The following is an 18385-nucleotide window of genomic DNA, read 5'->3' on the forward strand; positions in this document are numbered from 1 at the left end:
AGGTAATACTCGACATTAACTGCAACGTGTAACTTCAGGCATGTTGTAAACATATATTCAAGGTAAATTTGCTTAAACTGAAATGTTACTTGGAAATTACTAGCAATGATCTGAGAGAAGTGTATATTTAATAAAACTACACAGGTCTTGGAATGATTCTTCTATTTGTCAACACAGAAATTCGTGAAAATGCCCACTTATTTCACAAGTTACCTTGTTTAGAGTGTACATAAAAAAAAATACCAAGAGTGCATCATACTTGCCGTTGTGTAACAGAAATTTTCTAACATCTACGGAGGCAATCTCGACATCCAGGGCATTTTTATATGACTCATGGACAAAGGGTCGGGTCGGTTTGTCGGCATCAGTGTATAATAAGCTAAGCATCAGTGTCCAACAGCGATGAAGTGCATGCAGCAACTACCCTCTTCACGTATTGCACGTGGTAGATTCATCAACTGAAGAACCAATAGTACAGAACAAACGAACTGACAAGACTGTGCCCCGGTGTCGCTGTGTTATCAGAGAAGGGTTGGTTCCAAAGCCGAAGAGCATTTGAAAGACCAGCAGTATTCCCAGTGTTACGGCAACGAGATGGAACTTGCGGTGACTGCCTGAAGCGTCGTTTTCTTCATTGTGCCCTTCAACAAATTATAACTTTGCCCGTTCACTGTCCTGTTGTTTAAAGCAAGCATTTCAATCTAAAAGCAAAGCGTTATCGTTCCTTAGAGACTCCTGCCTTTGAAAATACAAGTAAACTGCTTTTGAATAGATGCATCAAGAGATTGAAGGGCAGACGGACACACGCACCTTGGGCAGCATACTCTCGTGCAGATTGCTGGGGTCAAAGTAGTTGCGCAGCTTCCACGTCCAGGGTCCCTGCGCTTTCACGTGCACAGACAGGTAGTTCTCGTGCGGGGCCGACGTGAGTGTCAGAGAGTGGTACTCGTTGGCACGGAAGCCCGTGCAGCTGAGCCGCACCCACTGTCCTGACAAGTACTTGAAATTGGGCGGCCGCGTGAACTTCACACGGGTCACGTCTGTAGAAAAAAAAAAGAGCCAAACAGAAAGACATATGTATTGCAACAAGAGTATTCTGCAGGTAGACTTGACGAAGCGGTTAAACAAGCTGGCTCGTTCAAAACCGACCTAGCATAAACCACACGATCGTCAACGTCTTCTTCCACACTGGCTGGCACAGAGCTGGTGCCGATGTGCTCCGGTACAATCACTCCCCACGCAGAAAGGAGCCAACATGGCGACTTAGGGGTATGACAGCACAGGAGGGTCGCAGCACGGTTTCAGCCATGCGACTCGAAATGTTTAACGCCCTCGGCAGTGGTGGTCGCAAGATGGCTCGAGCAGCTCGATGATATAGTTGACGGGAGATGTTGCTCTACTACTCGGTAGGGACTGTGGTAATTTGAGAGAAGCTTGGTGGAAAGGCCGGGAGTAGTGGACGGGACCCAGAGCCAAACTAGCATTCCTGGGGGAATAGTGGGCGCTAGATGCGGATTCGTCATGGCAAGATATTTGGCAACATTGGTCTTGCACGGTAAACGAGTGAGTCAGTTGACGACACTCTTCAGCATAAGAAGCCGCTTCGGAAACAGGCGTGGCTTCAGAGACATCGGGTCGGTAGGGGAGAATGGTGTCCATGGAACATGATGGTTCACGTCCATATAGAAGAAAGAAAGGAGAGAAGCCGGTGGTAGCTTGTGGCGCAGAGTTATAGGCGTACGTGACGAAGGGGAGCACCCGGTCCCGATTGGAGTGATCATCGGACATGTACATCATAAGCATATCTCCAAGGGTACGGTTGAAACGCTCCGTCATGCCATTTGTCTGAGGATGGTAGGCACATGTGGTGCGGGGAACCGCTGACGTGCGCCCCAAAACGGTGACGAGTCGAAAGAGGCCCGAAAACGGTCAAGGGTTGAACGAGCTTAGTGCGCTGAGCCTGCGGGAGAGCGTTATCGACCCTGCACAACAAGACTCGTGGTCGGGTGAGAGGCAGAAGTGACGGCATCGATAGGCAGTGGTGTCGTATCGCAAGGTGCATCAAACGGAAAGATGGCATCAAAAGTGTCAAGACGCCCAATATTCGCCATGTAATAGAGTTGAAGGGCAGGAAACGGATTGCACGCTATACTGCACCTGAATCATCATCAATTGACGACTGCGAATGGTAGGACAAGGTTCTGGCGATGCGTACATTCCTCAGACGGTACAAAAAGTGCAGTTGAATTGGGGATAGCGTCACAGGTGGCGGACACTAAGGCGACGAGACAGCAGGGATGACTACATCAGCAGCGACAACCACTTTAGTAGACGGGCGAGGTCATCGACGGTTTGTGGTACAGTACGGAGACAAGGCGAATTGTGCACGAGCGCAGTCGACAACTGCATGATGCGCGGAAAGGAAGTCTCAGCCCAGGATTGCATCATGCGACGCATGAGAAAGGATGACAAATTCAACAATGTAGAGCGCATCTTGAATTAAAACACGAGCGGTGCAGGTGGCTGAAGGCTTGACGTGCTGCGAATATCAAAAAGTGGAGTCGTCACTTTGTTCAGTTTGTGGCAGAGAACCTCACTAATCACACAAACAGCTGCTCCTGTGTCAACAAGAGCGTTCGTCGCGACACCGTCTATAAACACTAAAATCTCGTTAGGGGGCGAAAGAGGCCTTGCAAATTTCGACGGCGCAGTTCTTGCCTCAGGAACTGCGGCTGTTAGTTTTCCTCCTGGGCATGGTTGGAACAGCGAATCATGGGGGAAAGCGAGCGGCGGCGGGGAGAAGGAGGTCGGCGTGAACTGAAGCCGGGGCGACGTGAATACGAGTTCATTGCGTCAGATGTAAGACGGTGTGTAGCTTGTTGAGGGACATGGTTAAAGTTGGTAGCGCCATCGCAAAAATAGAGTCCGCGGCTGCAACAGAGGCGCGTAACATGTCTCGAAATACCGCAAGCGTAGCACACTGGCCGGTTGTCCAGACTGCGCCAGGCGTTTATAGGTGGACCCGGATGCGAGAACGGTCCGTAAACCAGCCGTACCGGACTTGGTGGCGTGTAGAAGTTGGTGGCTGGGCTGGATGGGACTGGTGTCGGTTGGGCATGAGATCAGGTAAGGGCCTCAGCATAAGTGAGCGGCGCCGTAACTTGCGGCGGCGAAGGGGGGGACGGGAGGGCCTTAGCAACTTGCGTTTGGATAACCCGACGAAGCGACTGGTAAAGTGTGGGGAGAAGCTCAGTGACCGATGCCACAAGAGAGAGCTGACGTGCAACTTCCTCGCGTACATATTGCTGAATTTGAGGCAGCAAGGAGGTGTAGTCAATACCAGCGCTGCAGGGAGCCAAACCTGAAAGGTCAGCCGTTTGCATTCCAGGGCAACGTGTGTGAGATGCGCGTTTACGCAGCTCGTTCAAAAACTTTGGCAAAGTTCAATAACTTGAGTAACGCTCTGTGAGTTTTTGGACCGAGCATAGGAAAGGCATACATCGTCTATGCCAGGGATCTCAAGCATGTTCTTTCCGGGGAACCCTGCTAAGCTCCATGAAGCGCCAAGGAACCCCCCCCCCCCGAATGAAAATGTCCTAATTAACTAATGTCGAATTATCCAGAGTATCAAGAAAACAATAAACGAATGCTTACTACTTCAACACGCTTTTATTTACTGAATGCATCAGCAAATCTTGTTTCTATTTTGCACAAAAGCAGTGAGGAAGCTGAAATTCTTGTCATCTCATGACTGATTAAGGGCTAGCAGCGGTGAAGGCCTCGCAACATCCTTGGCCGCGTCGCGCGTCTTATCTGCAGACACGCTTTTCACTACCGCGCGCACATCCGGTTATTTTTTCGCTAGGGAGCTGGTCGCCAACAACTCATCCGTCCTTCGCGATGTAGCCGGTGCTCTTAATCTTTTGACATTTCTGCACTGAGTCAAAGCGCAACTACTGCTTGCTGCAACCGCTGCTGACGAAACGCAGTCCGTTATCGACGTGATCATGGAGGGCGACCTTGCAGTTCAGAAAGCAGGCGGCCGACGCACTCACCAAGTCAAAACGAAACTACCATTTGCTGCAACAAGTATGGACGAATCCGGAGTCGCTATCGACGCGATCATGGATGGCGACTACGCAGTTATGAAGGCACGCAGCCGACGCGCGCACGGAGTCAAAGCGAAACTACTGTTTGCCGCAACCGCTGTGGACGAAACTGTGGTGGCTATCTACGCTATCACAGATGGCGACTACGTCGCAACGCGGTGTTACGCGCAACAATTAACGCAACAGTAAGGGCTTTGAGGGCACAAATAAGCACAAAGCATTCCAGCGTTGCTGTCAGTCACGTATCGCGTACGATTGCCGCTGAGGACCATGGCGATGCGGACTGCGTCGTTTTTGCTCTTTCGCGGCGCGCATTTGTGGTGCTCCGCACATTTATTTTTTTTATTCATCCGACGTATACGTCAGTGCGCACGCTATCGGCACCAACCCTATCTACAAACGGGAGAAATACGCATGTAGGGAAGTTACGGCCTCCGATATTCAAGTGCGAAAGCTTAGGCGCGCTGCCCGTTTTCGAAGGTTGGGTGGCTACAAGCTGCTTGCGGATTTATTGCGCAGTTCACTTACTGCCGTTACGCGCTGTGAGTGCTTTCTAACACTCGGGCATGGGTAATGGAAGTTCTGTGGATCGAGCGCAACTCTTGTTTGCCGTTTTAGCCTCTTAATTGGCGAGCGCGGGACCACGGAAAATTTATCAGTGGCTCGCGGAACCCCGAGCAGGGGCCTGCGGAACCCCACGGTTCCGCGGAACCCACTTTGAGAACCCATGGTCTATGCCTTTCATTATGTGTTCGGTTCTGTGAGGTTCTGACATGCACGCATTCATCCGCCTGCAGAGGCCGATGACATCCTCAATGTAGCTTGTGAAGGTCTCACCAATTTGTTGAGATTGTCCGCGGAGGCTGTGTTCAGCGCGAAACTTGCACACCGCTGGCTGGCCAAAAAACGAAACGAGGGTCTCTTCGAAAGCTGACCAGGTGGTAAAATCAGCTTCGTGGTTCTTGAACCACAGGTTGGCCACGTCGGTAAGATAAAAACATGGCGTGCGTCCGCTTGTCACAGTCATCCAACTTGTTGTGTGCACTAACACATTCATACTCGGCCACCCAGTCTTCCACGTCGTGACTGTCAGTGCCACTGAAGACTGGAGGATCACGCTGACGAAGCACCCCAGAGTACACGGCAGGTGTGGGAGGGGAAGCAGCTCGCGAGGGGCCGGCGTCCTTAGTTATAGCAAAGGCAGATGGTAGCGTACGGATGCGGAGTTCCAGGATGCTGAAGGGGATGACCCAGCACCTCCACCAAATGTAACAAGAGTATTCTGCAGGTAGACTTGACGAAGTGGGTAAACAAGCTGGCTCTTTCAAAACCGACCTAGCGCAAACCACACGATTGTCAACGTCTTCTTCCACACTGGCTGGCGCAGAGCTGGTGCCAATGTGCTCCGGTACTGTATTAATACTATCACAAACTTTTGTAACGGAAGACGAAGGAAATGCAAATGACCATAGACATGCAGCGTTGAGAAGGAAGATCACTTTAAATGCGCCTTTTATGGTATCTTATACATTGCAGTGGCCACTTTCCACTGGTTGAGAGACAATTTACCTCATAATAGGGTTCCTCCAGATCAAGTATGCTTGACATGAGCAGGAATGTTCCCCTCCTGCTTTTCTTCCACACTCGGAGCTTGAAATCAAAGGAAGCTGGTAGGCTATGAAAACATTCATTCATGACTCAAATCGCACCCTTTCCAAACCCGTAAGCAAATTTTGGTCCTATTTTAATACTTGCCGATAGACTCCACTATGATATTGACACGTTAACGTAGTGAAAGCAGAGACTACGCCACAAGATGACCAAGACGACGACGCCCTTTTAGAAACGGTAAGTGCAGACGACTTCACCGAGCAGCAGCGGGCGGACCCGCAGCTAAGAAGCTTTTCTGAGTACTTGCAAGGCAAGACCGATTTTGTCGAGAGTGTATTTAGGCGCGGATTGTCTTTGTTTTTCTTGCGAAGCGCCGTCGTGGTGAAGAAGAACTTTTCACCAGGCCGCGCAAACTACCTTCTCATTGTGCCCGCAGCACTCCTGTCAGAAGTCCTGCACGATGATAAGATGCAACCTCGGGTTTTCCCGTATGCTTGTAAGAATACAAGAGAAGTACTAGTGGCCGCACCTGACCGCCGACGTCACCCGTTACGTCAACACATGGCATTAGTACATGTCATGGAAAGACATGTAGTTCATTCCAGAAAATATTACACAATTGCTTCGCGTATGCAATCAGATTACACAAGCTTCGGTGTGACAACAGACAACCGATAGAACAAGCGATAACAATCGAGCACTTCGATAACACCCGACATTCATAGCTTTGCTGCTGTATTGTTCACCGTCACTACTATGTGACTATGCTTAAAAATACTCTCGCCTCTCAATAACACGTCTTTCCTTAGTAAAGAGATTTTTGTTTTCTAAATCAATTTACCACATTTTGTGGAAACCGCCCACTTATTGCCCGATACCTGACGATAAGTATGTGCCACTTCTGCAGAGGAAAGAACAAAAGCAACAGCAGTAGCAAATGCATGGCTGCTGTTGCGAAACATTTTGGACAGGTATTCACCTCGGAGAATGGCAGAGCGCACGGGCTCAACACACTGCCCAATCTCGGAAGGCACATAAGGGCACTCGAGCGATTTGGAATGCGGACGAAGAATGCACAGTATTGCAAACGCACGATGCAGTTTTGCAGCTAGACCCACAGGCCGACATCGTAGCGATGTCAACAATGTGCACCCGCAAATTAGGCGGCGGGGTGGACTTCGTGAGGACTGCAGCGCTAGCAAGCTTCATTGATGGCAAGCTCCGAAAATAGCACGTCACTCTAGCGGTATACATTAAACACAATGTTAAGGAGGAAAGCAACGCGTGCCAGACGACAACACAAAAGCGTTAATAGAGAAGCAAGCCCAGGCTCTGTACCACGGTTCTTACACCGTGGTCTGTCCCAACTAGCTCTTATGTGAGCTAGATAGCCTTCAGCTGCGTGCTTTGACGTACAATTCCAAGCCTCTGCATCTAATGGATTCGCCGCTTTGAATGGCTCACCAGCATTTACAGCGTAAAGAATTCGAAGAACAAGTTCTAGCGCTGTCGGTGAAGATGCAATTTTTCATGTATGCTTACCTGATGGCAGAAGCTCAGTGTCCAGAATGTCCAGTTCCATGTATTTTGTCTGAAGGCTGACAACCTTGTCCAAAGTGAACACAATGGCTGGTCCAATGAAGAACATCCAAAAACGAGGCGACTGCATGGAAAGTTTATCGTTTCACAAAATAATGTTAATTACGAAAGCAGCTAACAACCAAGTGCATAGCAATAGTCATGTTTCTCAGAACACGAAATTTGCATTACAAGATTATACTCTCTGAGAAAGGTGGGCAAGGAATACAATGCCTGAAATAGCTGCTGCCCAAAGAAATTTTTCGATCTAGAATTAAGTGTCGCCAGGTATCGCCTATAGTAAAAGACCTAAAGAAGTACTTACACCTGTAAGTTTAGCCTGGCCATGCAGCAAGCAGCGGGACATACAGAAGAATGTAGAGACTGTGCGTCATCCAAAAGTAGCTGTACGCCTTTTGCCGGATTTTGGATGTGCGAAGAAATATGACGCACATCACAATGAACAACAGTACACTTGATACTGGAAGAATAAAAGAACATGACATCATTAAACACGAAATATTCACTAGAATAACGGTTTATTTGGACGGTATACCACCAAACCTCGATTTAATCACACAAATATAACCAATTATTGTATATAAATAAAATTTCAAATTATCATTTTCTTGCGATATCAATGCGTACGCTTGTAAGAGGCATCGAACGTAACGAGGACATTTCCATTTCAGATGCGACTTCACTACAACAAGACGACTGTAGTTAGAGTCTAAAAAAATTGTGTACGTACCGGTGACTGTTTGAAATACCCAGAAGGTAATCGTAGACTTGAAGTCAGAGCTGCAAAGGAATGCGAAAACTGGTAGTGGCAGTCAGATGTTTTTCTAATGGAACTTTACACCAAGGCTTTCTGTTATTGTTATAATTTGTCACCAAATTTCTATGAATGCAAATCTAAAAAAAATTGCTTCTCCGTGCTAAAATGGAAAGGTTAGTTATACAGTTTTTTCTTCGAGAATGCGACTGAGAAATACCCGAGAACCTATAAAGACACCAGGCACACCAGGCGACTGGAGCCTGACTGCGAATATGGGGCAAAATGTTTTCGATGTAAATATGGCTTATATTGTATCTCTGCTCATTTAATACAAAATTTCATCTCTCTAAAAAGGCTGAACAAAATGCAGGATAGGATTTTATTTGGAGGAATGCATTCTGCGAGCTCCGTCCATCGAAGCATGTATTCTAGAATTGGTGTTGTCTCCAAGACAGTTTCAGCCGAACATCACGGTCTCGACGACATGGGTAACGTAGATACATTACCCATGTCTTCCTTGATTTCGCTTTTTGTCATCATACATTTTGCCACTGCTTTGGCATAAGACTTGGTGACGGTTTATCAGTACCTGAGCTTGGTAAACCAAGGGGGAGCAGGCTAAAGGCGTTACAAATACCTGATGAAGGCCCAGAACAAAAAACTCCCATAAGAAAAAAAAAACAGCTTCAAATGTAAGAAAAAATAAACGCAATGTGGGAAGCCAACTGATTCAACTCATAGAAGTGTATCTCTTCTGTCCGCATTTGTCGTGAATTGCTTTCAAGAATTGTCATGCCTTCCACAGTTAAGCTATTTCAATTTACTTGCCGCATTAAGGGAACTGCGACCACACTATTCGTAGCTCTCGACAACAACGTTGACCAGAGCGACTGTCGTCAAATGTCGCAGGCGAATATCGTCGAGCACTCGAATCAGGGACACCCAGTTCGGATGCCCCCCTCAGGCAGCAATTCTTTTCCAAATGGGGCGCCAAATTATATTAAGACCGTCCCGTCAAGTCGGCTATATATATGACATCAGCCATTTTAAAAAATGGCACTTCATAAATTACCAACCTCCCTCCACCCTGCTTAAAGAAAAATAATTGGAGGACGATTAAGCTTCACCTTTAAGAGTGGAACGCGATAGCATTCAAAGATCCTGGCTGCTTATCAGGCTTTTTTCTCGTATATTCAAATTACAATTCGACGCTATCACGCCTGTCGGTTGTGGTTAAGTCATATTTTACGATTTTTCTGACGGATTTTACTTTGATAAATTTAATTTTTGTTCACTAACGCCTTGCCTGTGTGGTCGGGGTTGTTTGGGATGATATGGTTCGGCATGATTATTTCCGCCAGACGCCGACACCGACGCCAGATTTTCTGCGACACGGGGCGCTTAATGCTATCACTTTAAATATTAGCGTAGGTTGCACTAGTGGCGCAAGGCTGAAGAAACAGCAGAGCTGATTGGCACCCAGCTGGTCCTGGCCTTACAGGTTATGGTTTTCCGGAATTTATTGATTATTGATCGATTATTTTTTATCTATTTATTGGCTATTGATTAGATATCGCAAGGTATTGGCCACGTATTGGTATATGCTAAGCACTACCAAGTCATTTCTAGCATTTTCCAGAATTTACTGATTATTTATCAATTATCTATTAGCTAGTGATTGGCTATCGATTGGCTATTGCAAGGTATTAGCCACATATTTGGGCTAGGCTAAGCACTACCAACTCATCCCCAGCATTTTTCGGAATTTATTATTATGATCGATTAGCTATCGATTGGCTATCGCAAGGTGAAGCGAGACGCAGCTGTGTGCAGTGACGTGATCATCGCCAGGCGAGTTTTGCGAACGCTACGTGGGGAAACGAAAAGCTTAAACAGCTCCGCTGTTAAACCATGGTGGCTCCATAGTCGGTACTTAGTTGTCGGTATTTCGGACGTAAGCACTACACCGGAACGTAGCTTTAATGAATGCTCTTACAGCAGAGTTAAGTTGGAAAGCAGCTTCGCACTAAGGGCCCCCGTGAAAGAAGAGTCCTGAGAATGGAGTCGAGCGGTGCTCGCTCGATGCAGCTAGAGCGTGGTATGAGTGGACAGGCTTCAAAAGTCGCACATTCAGCATAAATATGTGGCATAATATTGCGCCTTGGGCGAGTACCTAATATTGTATGCAAGGCCGCGTGCATAAAAATCCAAGAGGTACATATACACTCGCCACCAGCAGTGGTGGCGTATTTGTCGGTTTTTTATGTGCACTGTCTTATATACGGTATAAATATTTTACTCCCGATGCAATTACCATGCTTCTGTTTCGCTGGCTACGTGCTGAAATAAGGCAGAGCACAGCGTAAGATTTCTCGTTTAAAGAATTCCTTGCACGTAAGTATATGAAAAGTAAAAAAGAAACAACGTACTCGAAATGCATTTCTTTCGTCATGCATCGCAGATGCTCCGCTGGCTGCGTGGAGACGTGGTAGAAATTTATGTAGTGTCCAACGGTGTGCACCACTGCAAGAAATGTTTACTCATCTTCAGTCTGCACGGCTGAACAAAACTAGGCAGGACAAGCTAGATTAGAACAATGCATTATGCTTTGGAGGGAGTCGACCTGTAAAGGACCAGCAGCAACAAGTGAAATCTGGTGGTTTGCCTGTACATTCGCTTATAGGTGCGCTATGGCATTGTGCCCTCGTATTCATAACTGCGCAGTGATCAAGGCAATGAATGTCATATCTCCCAATTATAGTAAATGACGGTAGCTAGGCCTACAATGCCTTGCTGTATCTGCTTGTGTCTTGCTTATTTGCCACTCACTGCGGTAGTAGTTTCCTAGCTATACGCTAGAAAAAGCATCTCATTAACAGGTAAGTTTTCTGCAGATTGCGGTGCCAACATTTAAGAACGCTTTCATGCAGACCCATAGGGCCTGTGCATACATTGATTCGCGATACCTTTCTCAGCTTTAAGGATTTTTCACCTTGACCCGGATCACAAGGCTTAAAACTGGGTGAGTTCACCCGTACTCCCGTGACGGGAGCACATACTGGCAGGCTTGCATCGTAATAAGCGCAAACGTGGATGACAAAACGTCATCGAAAACTTGCCAAAATGGTATAAATACGAACCAAGGGGAACATTATTACATTCTGAAAGCCCCATATATACGTCATCAAATATGTTTTACTAAAAAAAGAAAACACCGCCCAAGCACTCCGTACAGATTTTATACCAGCGAAGCTGACACGTGCGGCCAGGGTGTTTATCACTGGGTTAATCCCAACGGTTCATTAAAGTCTTTCATAATTATTGGTTACGTTCTTGCATTTCTTAATGATCGTTACGCACATGTTCGGCTGCGATGGAGAGAACGACGTCACAGACAATATGCCAGCAGTCCGCCGTTGTCGCATCTCCGCTTGCGATTCTGCAAAACTAAATTGCTTCAAAATGAAATCTGTCTGTCACGTAAAACAATGAATGGATCATACCCCCATAAACGCGGCCTCTCCATTACGACGACAGAAGAGAAGTGAAATTCTATGCTGGAATAATGAGAGGCAACAGAGCCAGCTGCGGAAAAAGACTACAGTCACATTCCCGCCGCTGCTTTCAGCGTCGTTCCTCATAAGTTCACAGTTTTTTGGGCGTACGAAACACATGCGGCCGTCCCTTGGCGACGGCGGAGCTAAAAGTGAGACCGCAACTTCACCTCTCTCCCCCTCTATAGCACACGCGCCTTTATGCCCAGCACCATACGTTCGAGCAGATGTCGTTTCAAGCACACAGGTGGCAGCTAAAGCACACGCCGATGTGAGGGAAACGCTCTCTCTTGTGGAGAAAGTGATTTTGCTCGCGGACGATGAATTTGCCCTAGCCATATACAGATTTGCTGTAAAAAGAAGTGGACATGGTGAGGATTCGAGCTCCCGCCCCACCGCCACTGCTACCGCTCCATAGCGTAGCTAACCACTGTGCCACCGTTGCATTGTGTGACAGTTCCAACAGGCGACAGTGATCAATATCTTCGAGGCTGTGCACGAGGTTGGGCTCTGCCTGGTGGGCGATTCACCAGCTGGCGCATGGTGCAGTGCAAGCGCATGGCGGATCGGGCATCATGCCTCGTCACATGCCTCAATGTGCGTTTTCGACTCAAACACATGGCAAACTGTCAACCCCCCCCTCTGCCAGGGGGGGGTTGACAGTTTCCCAATGCCATCTAAACAGCACTAATTTCAATTTCTTCATGGGAAATTGTCAAAAAAATTCGCTTTTTGCGAGTGTGCAGACGATTGCGCGTCTTACATCTTAGTTGCAGCACTCAAATGCGTAAGGAAAGAAAAGGGGTTAAACAAAAGGGGAGGTTAAGTCGGCCTCAGGGGGGGGTTACAACCCCCGAATCCCCCCCCCCCGTAGGTGCGCCACTGCACATGGACAACGTGGCGCACGATGTGAATGTCAACAGAGGCGACATACTTTGCCTCATGGAGACATGGATGAGGCCCGATGACAAAAGACAGATCATGGGGTACTCGCTCGAGTGCGCCGCTCAGCGACCCGACAACGTTGCCGCCAGCGTCGCCATATTCGCCAAGCCAGGACTCAACTACGACCCGTCCAGCTTGCAGACTGGTTCGGTGCACACGCAGAGATGTGCGCTGTGCAGTTCGACACTGAGTGGTGGTTGTGTGCGTTTTATTATCATCATCATCAGCCTATATTTATGTCCACTGCAGGACGAAGGCGATCTCCAATTACACCTGTCTTGCGCTAACTGATTCTAACTTGCGCCTGCAAATTTCTTAACTTCATTGCGCCACCTAACCTGCTCTCCACGACTGCACTTCCCTTCTCTTAGTGCCCATTCTGTGACTCTAATGGTCCACCAGTTGTCCATCCTACGCATTACATGGCCTGAGCTCCATTTTAACGCGATAGCATTAAGGGCCCCGTGTCGCAGAAAACCTGGCGTCGGTGTCGACGTGGCCACGCCGGCGTCAGTGGCAGAGAAAATCATCCGAACGACCACGACCACGCAGGCCCTCCACGTGGTGCAAGGCGTTAGTGAGCAAAATTGAATTTCACAAAGTAAATTCTGTCATAAAAATCTTTGCTTCGAGTTGTCGACAAATTCGACTTCGCCCTGCCATCTGCTAGCCGCCTGGTTAGCTCAGATGGTAGAGCGGCTGCCCCGGAAAGGCGGTGGTCCCGGGTTCGAGTCCTGGGGCAGGATGAATTTTTCCTCAACTGCGAGGCTTTCTTTCGAGGAACCGGTTGGGTTTCCATTGTAGCAAATTGCTACATTTGGGTGGATGTCTCAGTTTTCCTTTAATTACTTATTTCCACCTAGCGGATTTCCGCTGAACTATTACGTAAGGCCGCGCAGTGCGAACAAAAAACTGTGCACCGCACGTTGCCTAGCAACCACCTCGCGGAGCGGCGTGTGCTTCGCCTCCTCTCCATGCCGTGCACATGTTGGGCAGACATGGGACGTTAAAGAGAGGGAAGGAGAGCATGCACGCGGCACACAAGACAAAATAAAAGCGAGAGAGCAAGAAATTGTAGCAGCACCAACGAGACAACGCGTAGAGCTGCTGCCGACGCCGTCTGCATTTCCCCGCGTTTGCACCGAACGCATGCAGTGTCCGTGACTGCAGCCGGTGCCTCTGGCGGCGGCTCGGCAGGTTTCGACCAGCCACGCCCCCGCAAGTGTGGAAGTGCAGCTTGGCTGTGACGTCTCCAGGAGATAAAGCTCGGAGCTACCGTGACGACGGCAGAACTCAAGTTGACTTTGTAGCGAGTACAGGTAGCCTTGACATGGGACAACCAAAGAAGATCCGGACACTCGAAAAAGAATCTGCTCATCTTGAAGCGCGTCGCGCAGCCAAGCGCGAATCTGCGCGTTGGAGGCAAGCCGATTCGGAATACCGTGCCTAGCAGCACTTAACATTTCCTAGCAGAACTTAGCCAAGCCTAGTAAAACCTGGAAGAAGCTAGGTCAATCACCACTAGTGCAAGCTACCCAGATTTTTTCTTTGGAGGTTAGCGATGCAATGCTGGCGGATGAGTAATTTTTTTTAATCTTAGATGAAAGGCTGAGCATCACCCACCGCGGTGGCTCAGTGAGCTAAGGCAGCGCCTCCTCTATGTTTATTGCGGTAGCAATTATATGGACACTTCAAGCAGATTGCTGCCGTCGTCGTCGCCGTGAGGTTCTGTATAAAGTCCAAGGACGATAAAATCATCACCGCGCGCCGTATGTGCGAATGAAAGCGCGCGTGGGATGCTCGCTATCACGGAGAGCGAATGCACGGCGGAAAGCAAACGCGACTTCCGTGGCGCGATATGCCATGGTGGTATGGGAGGGAAGGAGGGGGGGCGACGCTTTGCTGCAGAGCCAAATGCGTATCTTGCAACCGGGCGCAAGGGAACTGGCAACGCAATCTCCCACGCGAAAGGAGCAAAGCGGGAAGGCAGCACGAGAGGGAGAGGGGGGGCAGCTTCTACTCTGCCAACAAATACGTTCATGTACTTTGCGCTTGGTTCTTTATTATATGTTTGCGCCGGTACAGGCTGCCAGTGTTGTCGCCTGCGCCGTATCTTGCAAGCGATCTCCACAAGGCTTTGACCTTTGTATGCGCTGTGCATTCGGCCACTCAGTTTCCGTTGAAGCGATAGACCGCACGAACCTTCGCTCGCGTGCGTGAGACCGCACGAACCTTCAGTCATTCAGTGTGATCTATTCATGTGTGCTTGTGTGCACTGACACCACGCTTGTTAATTCAGTTAGTAAGTGAATGGGTCCAAGTTTATGCAGCCGATTAAACTACTATCCCTACTCCGAATAGCTCTCTACTAATTTGCTATCGCAATCGATGCTTCGCCTTTCGGGCGAAACTGCGACATTTTTTCAGTGCCAGTGCAATCGCTAGCTCCGCAATGGGAGCCGTTGGTGCGCATTAGTTCAGTGAGTTGCCTCGATGTGACGCTACCCCGAGGGCACGTCTAGAGTGACCTAGAATAATAGGGGAGTGTCCAAAGCGCCGGCTCCGGCGAGGGCCTTTTTCTGGGAACTGCCGTGCCACGCCGCTGCTGCTCCGAACCAGTGGGATTTTCGTGCTCGCGAAGCGCGCGAAAAGCAAGGGTCGTCTGCTACGCGCTGTAGTTTCTTGCGTTCAGTTTCCACGCAAAGCACTTAAAGTCTATTTAACTTCAACAGTGTGGTGCTGCATGGAGCTTACGCATCTTTGAATGCATCCCGGCCGCGGCGGCCGCATTTCGATAGAGGCAAATGCAAAAACGCCCATGTGCTTGCATTGTAGTGCACGTTAAAGAGCCCCAGGTGGTCAAAATTAATCCGCAGCCCTCCACTACGGCGTGCCTCATAATCAGAACTGGTTTTGGACGTAAAATCCCATAAAGAAGAAAGAAGAAGTGTTGTCTTTGTGCTTGGGCAGCAAGAGAAGGCAAAAACTAACATGTCAACTCATCAGCGCGGCCTAGCTCCCGTGCTAGAGTCAGAAAATGTGGTAACTGTGCTTGCGTATAAACCGCGCTAAATGAGCCCATGCAAAGAAAGAACGTAAAAAATGCTATTCAAGTGGGTACGCAGGCAATAGCACCATGCTTGCAAGAATAAGAGTAACAAAAAAAAAGTTAATTACTCGCGCAGTCAAGTGGAAATACTTACGCGAGAGACCGCTTCGCTCACCACTACGCGCTTTTCCCTCACGGTCAGTAGTGGTTACAGCCATATGCATATGTACTTATTCAATAATTTTTTAGCCCGGCGATACTATTATTATGAACAGAGCAACAGCGAAAGGTTAAGGGAAACAAGAGAAAGAGCAGAGACGACCCTAACGTTGTAATATTGTTGCCTTATTTGCTTCAGAGATAGCGTACACGAACAGTTCTTGCTGTACGCTATCTCTTCAATACAAACTTCCCGCATGATGTACCTTAAGGTTCACTGTGAGCGAAGCTTGTTTCAAATTCAGATCCATTCGAAAGAAAAGCCATCCTAGCCAATAGGTAAACAAACATAAAAAATAGGTAAACAAATATATCTTTTTCTACATTGAAATGAATAGATAACCATACTGGCCTAGCCATTTACTCATTTGTTATGTAAAAGTTATTGCTGCAATAGCCTTGATTTAATAATTTGCGAGTCCTCTGTGAAATTAATAACATGTAACTTTTATGATATTATAGTTATTGCTTAACGTGTGATTTTTAGGTAAACAAACAAGCATTCGTGTTGCGCGACAATGTTTGTGCTTGCATTATATGGAGTGGAAAATCGTCTTGAATATTACTGTCTTTGATGCACTACAAATATCGCTATTGATCCTACATATCCCTAAAATAGTTACCTTCAATAACAGTAAAACACAAAAAGTTTATGTTCTGGTGATTAGATGACTCTACAAGTACGTAATTATTGATCAGTAAGCATATTTGGTGTGTACAAACAAGCGAGAATACGTGATAAATATTCCTAAAGTTACTTTCATGTTAAAATTTGCTTAGTGTTTGCGCTCTTGCAACACAAGAAGGCGAAAGACGAGTTGCACATCCGTAACGCATAACGTTCGTTTTCCGACATTTGCTCGCAATTATAAAATGAGGCATACGTACACAATTTTGCACTGTTAGCGTTTCATTTATTTTGGTTTGTCTTGTGTTTTGCTGCCGTATATATTTCTTGCATACCCTTTACCTACACGCCGTGGTAGCTTAGTGGCTTTGGTAGGTTGGATTGCCAAGATCGAGGACGCGGGTTCGATTCCCGGCCACGGCGGCTTACATTTTGATGGAGGCGAAATGCATAAAACACCCGTGTATATAGATTTAGGTGCACGTTAAACAACCCCAGATGATCAAAATTACCAGAGCCCTACACTACGGCATCTCTCATAGCCATATTGTAATTTTTGGATGTAAAACCCCAGAAATTATCATTACTATTACTAACCTTTCCCTGTGCTCTCAGTTCTTCATGACATATGGGTAAGTGCGACACGTTGAGATCGAAATTCGCATTTAACACGTTCATATCGTCACACCCACACCATCAGAGGGATTTGTGACCGAAGAACGCATGTTGGCACCACACGTCATACTGTTATCATTGATTGTGACGTGAAGAACGCTGATGCCTATGCATGTCAAGTTACTAATACCATGACCCATCAGTCATCTTAGTCATACATTTGTGCCTTTGCACACTATACTTTGGTATATATACAAAGTAAATGAGACGCGAGAGTTACGCAGTTTGTATTTATTTTAGGGGCGAAGCACCTTAGGGCCGAGCCTTGTCCCCCCCTCGTTGTCGTCGTCGTCCGTAGCTCTGGTTTGCATGGAGTCTGCTAGGGGCACTGCGGTGCACAAGGGCTACATAGGCACTTATTCCCGATGCGCGCTCTCTTTCTCTCTTCAGCCATGGATGATAACGGTCGCTTCTGATAACGGTGCGCCCGCTATGGATGAAAAGGTGAGAGTGGCGGTTAAACTGCAAGCGGAGTCGAGGGATCGCAAAGCTGCTGCAGCACGGCGACGCAGATAACAAGAGGACCTGGAGTCTAGGGCATGGGAAGCTGCAGCAAAACGGCAACGCTGGCAAGCAGACCCGGAGCTGAGGGCTCGCAAAGCTGCAGCAGCACGGCAACGCCGGCAAGCGGACCCGGAGCTGAGGGCTCCCGAAGCTCGCACTTGAACCAAGCATCGGCGCCACCAACCTCAGGTAGAGAACGCTTCCGGCGTTTTGCCGCCGCTTCCCGCGCTCTCGCCGCCTCTGGGTCCACTTGCCGTCATCGCCGTGCTGCTGCACTGATCCCAAGGTAGTCTTAATGAAGGGAAAATGAAGTCCGCACCTCGATACCATACACGACCAATAACACAACATTGTATATACTGTACACACGTGTTGTCACTCATTTGCATGTTCGAGTGGGCAATGTACGGGGGATTCACGGTTACCCAAGTGATCCCCCAGTGCTTCGCCCACTCATCATCATTCACTTCGTGGATATGTGGTGTTTTTTGGTACCGCGTCCCTGCCAACAGATACATTCTGCTTCCAAAGAGCCACTTAAAAATTTCGCCTTAATAAAGAAACAGCAGAGCGCGGGAGGCAGTCTTGTAAAACAAATCAAATGCGTGAAACAAAAGAAAGGAAACGATAGGGTGTAAAAGCGTTAGCATGAGCTAGCCATATCTTCCACCTTCTTCTGGTTATCATCGAGATCTCCAGCTTATTTCCTTCTGCAGCACGTTCACGTTGCTCATT

At 47.9% G+C, this 18385-nt stretch overlaps 1 protein-coding gene across 1 annotated transcript in view; it reads right to left on the reverse strand.

Annotated features, from left to right (window-relative positions):
- Window positions 1–18385, reverse strand: part of LOC119434619 (dual oxidase-like) — a 112121-nt gene that overhangs the window by 37913 nt on the left and 55823 nt on the right. Inside the window, 6 exon segments of the mRNA XM_037701724.2 lie at window positions 811–1040; window positions 7263–7383; window positions 7624–7659; window positions 7661–7772; window positions 8046–8099; window positions 10506–10599. Of these exon segments, the coding sequence (XP_037557652.1) occupies window positions 811–1040; window positions 7263–7383; window positions 7624–7659; window positions 7661–7772; window positions 8046–8099; window positions 10506–10599 (647 nt within the window).

This window comes from Dermacentor silvarum, unplaced genomic scaffold, assembly GCF_013339745.2.
Source record: "Dermacentor silvarum isolate Dsil-2018 unplaced genomic scaffold, BIME_Dsil_1.4 Seq13659, whole genome shotgun sequence".
Taxonomy (NCBI): Eukaryota; Metazoa; Arthropoda; class Arachnida; order Ixodida; family Ixodidae; genus Dermacentor; species Dermacentor silvarum.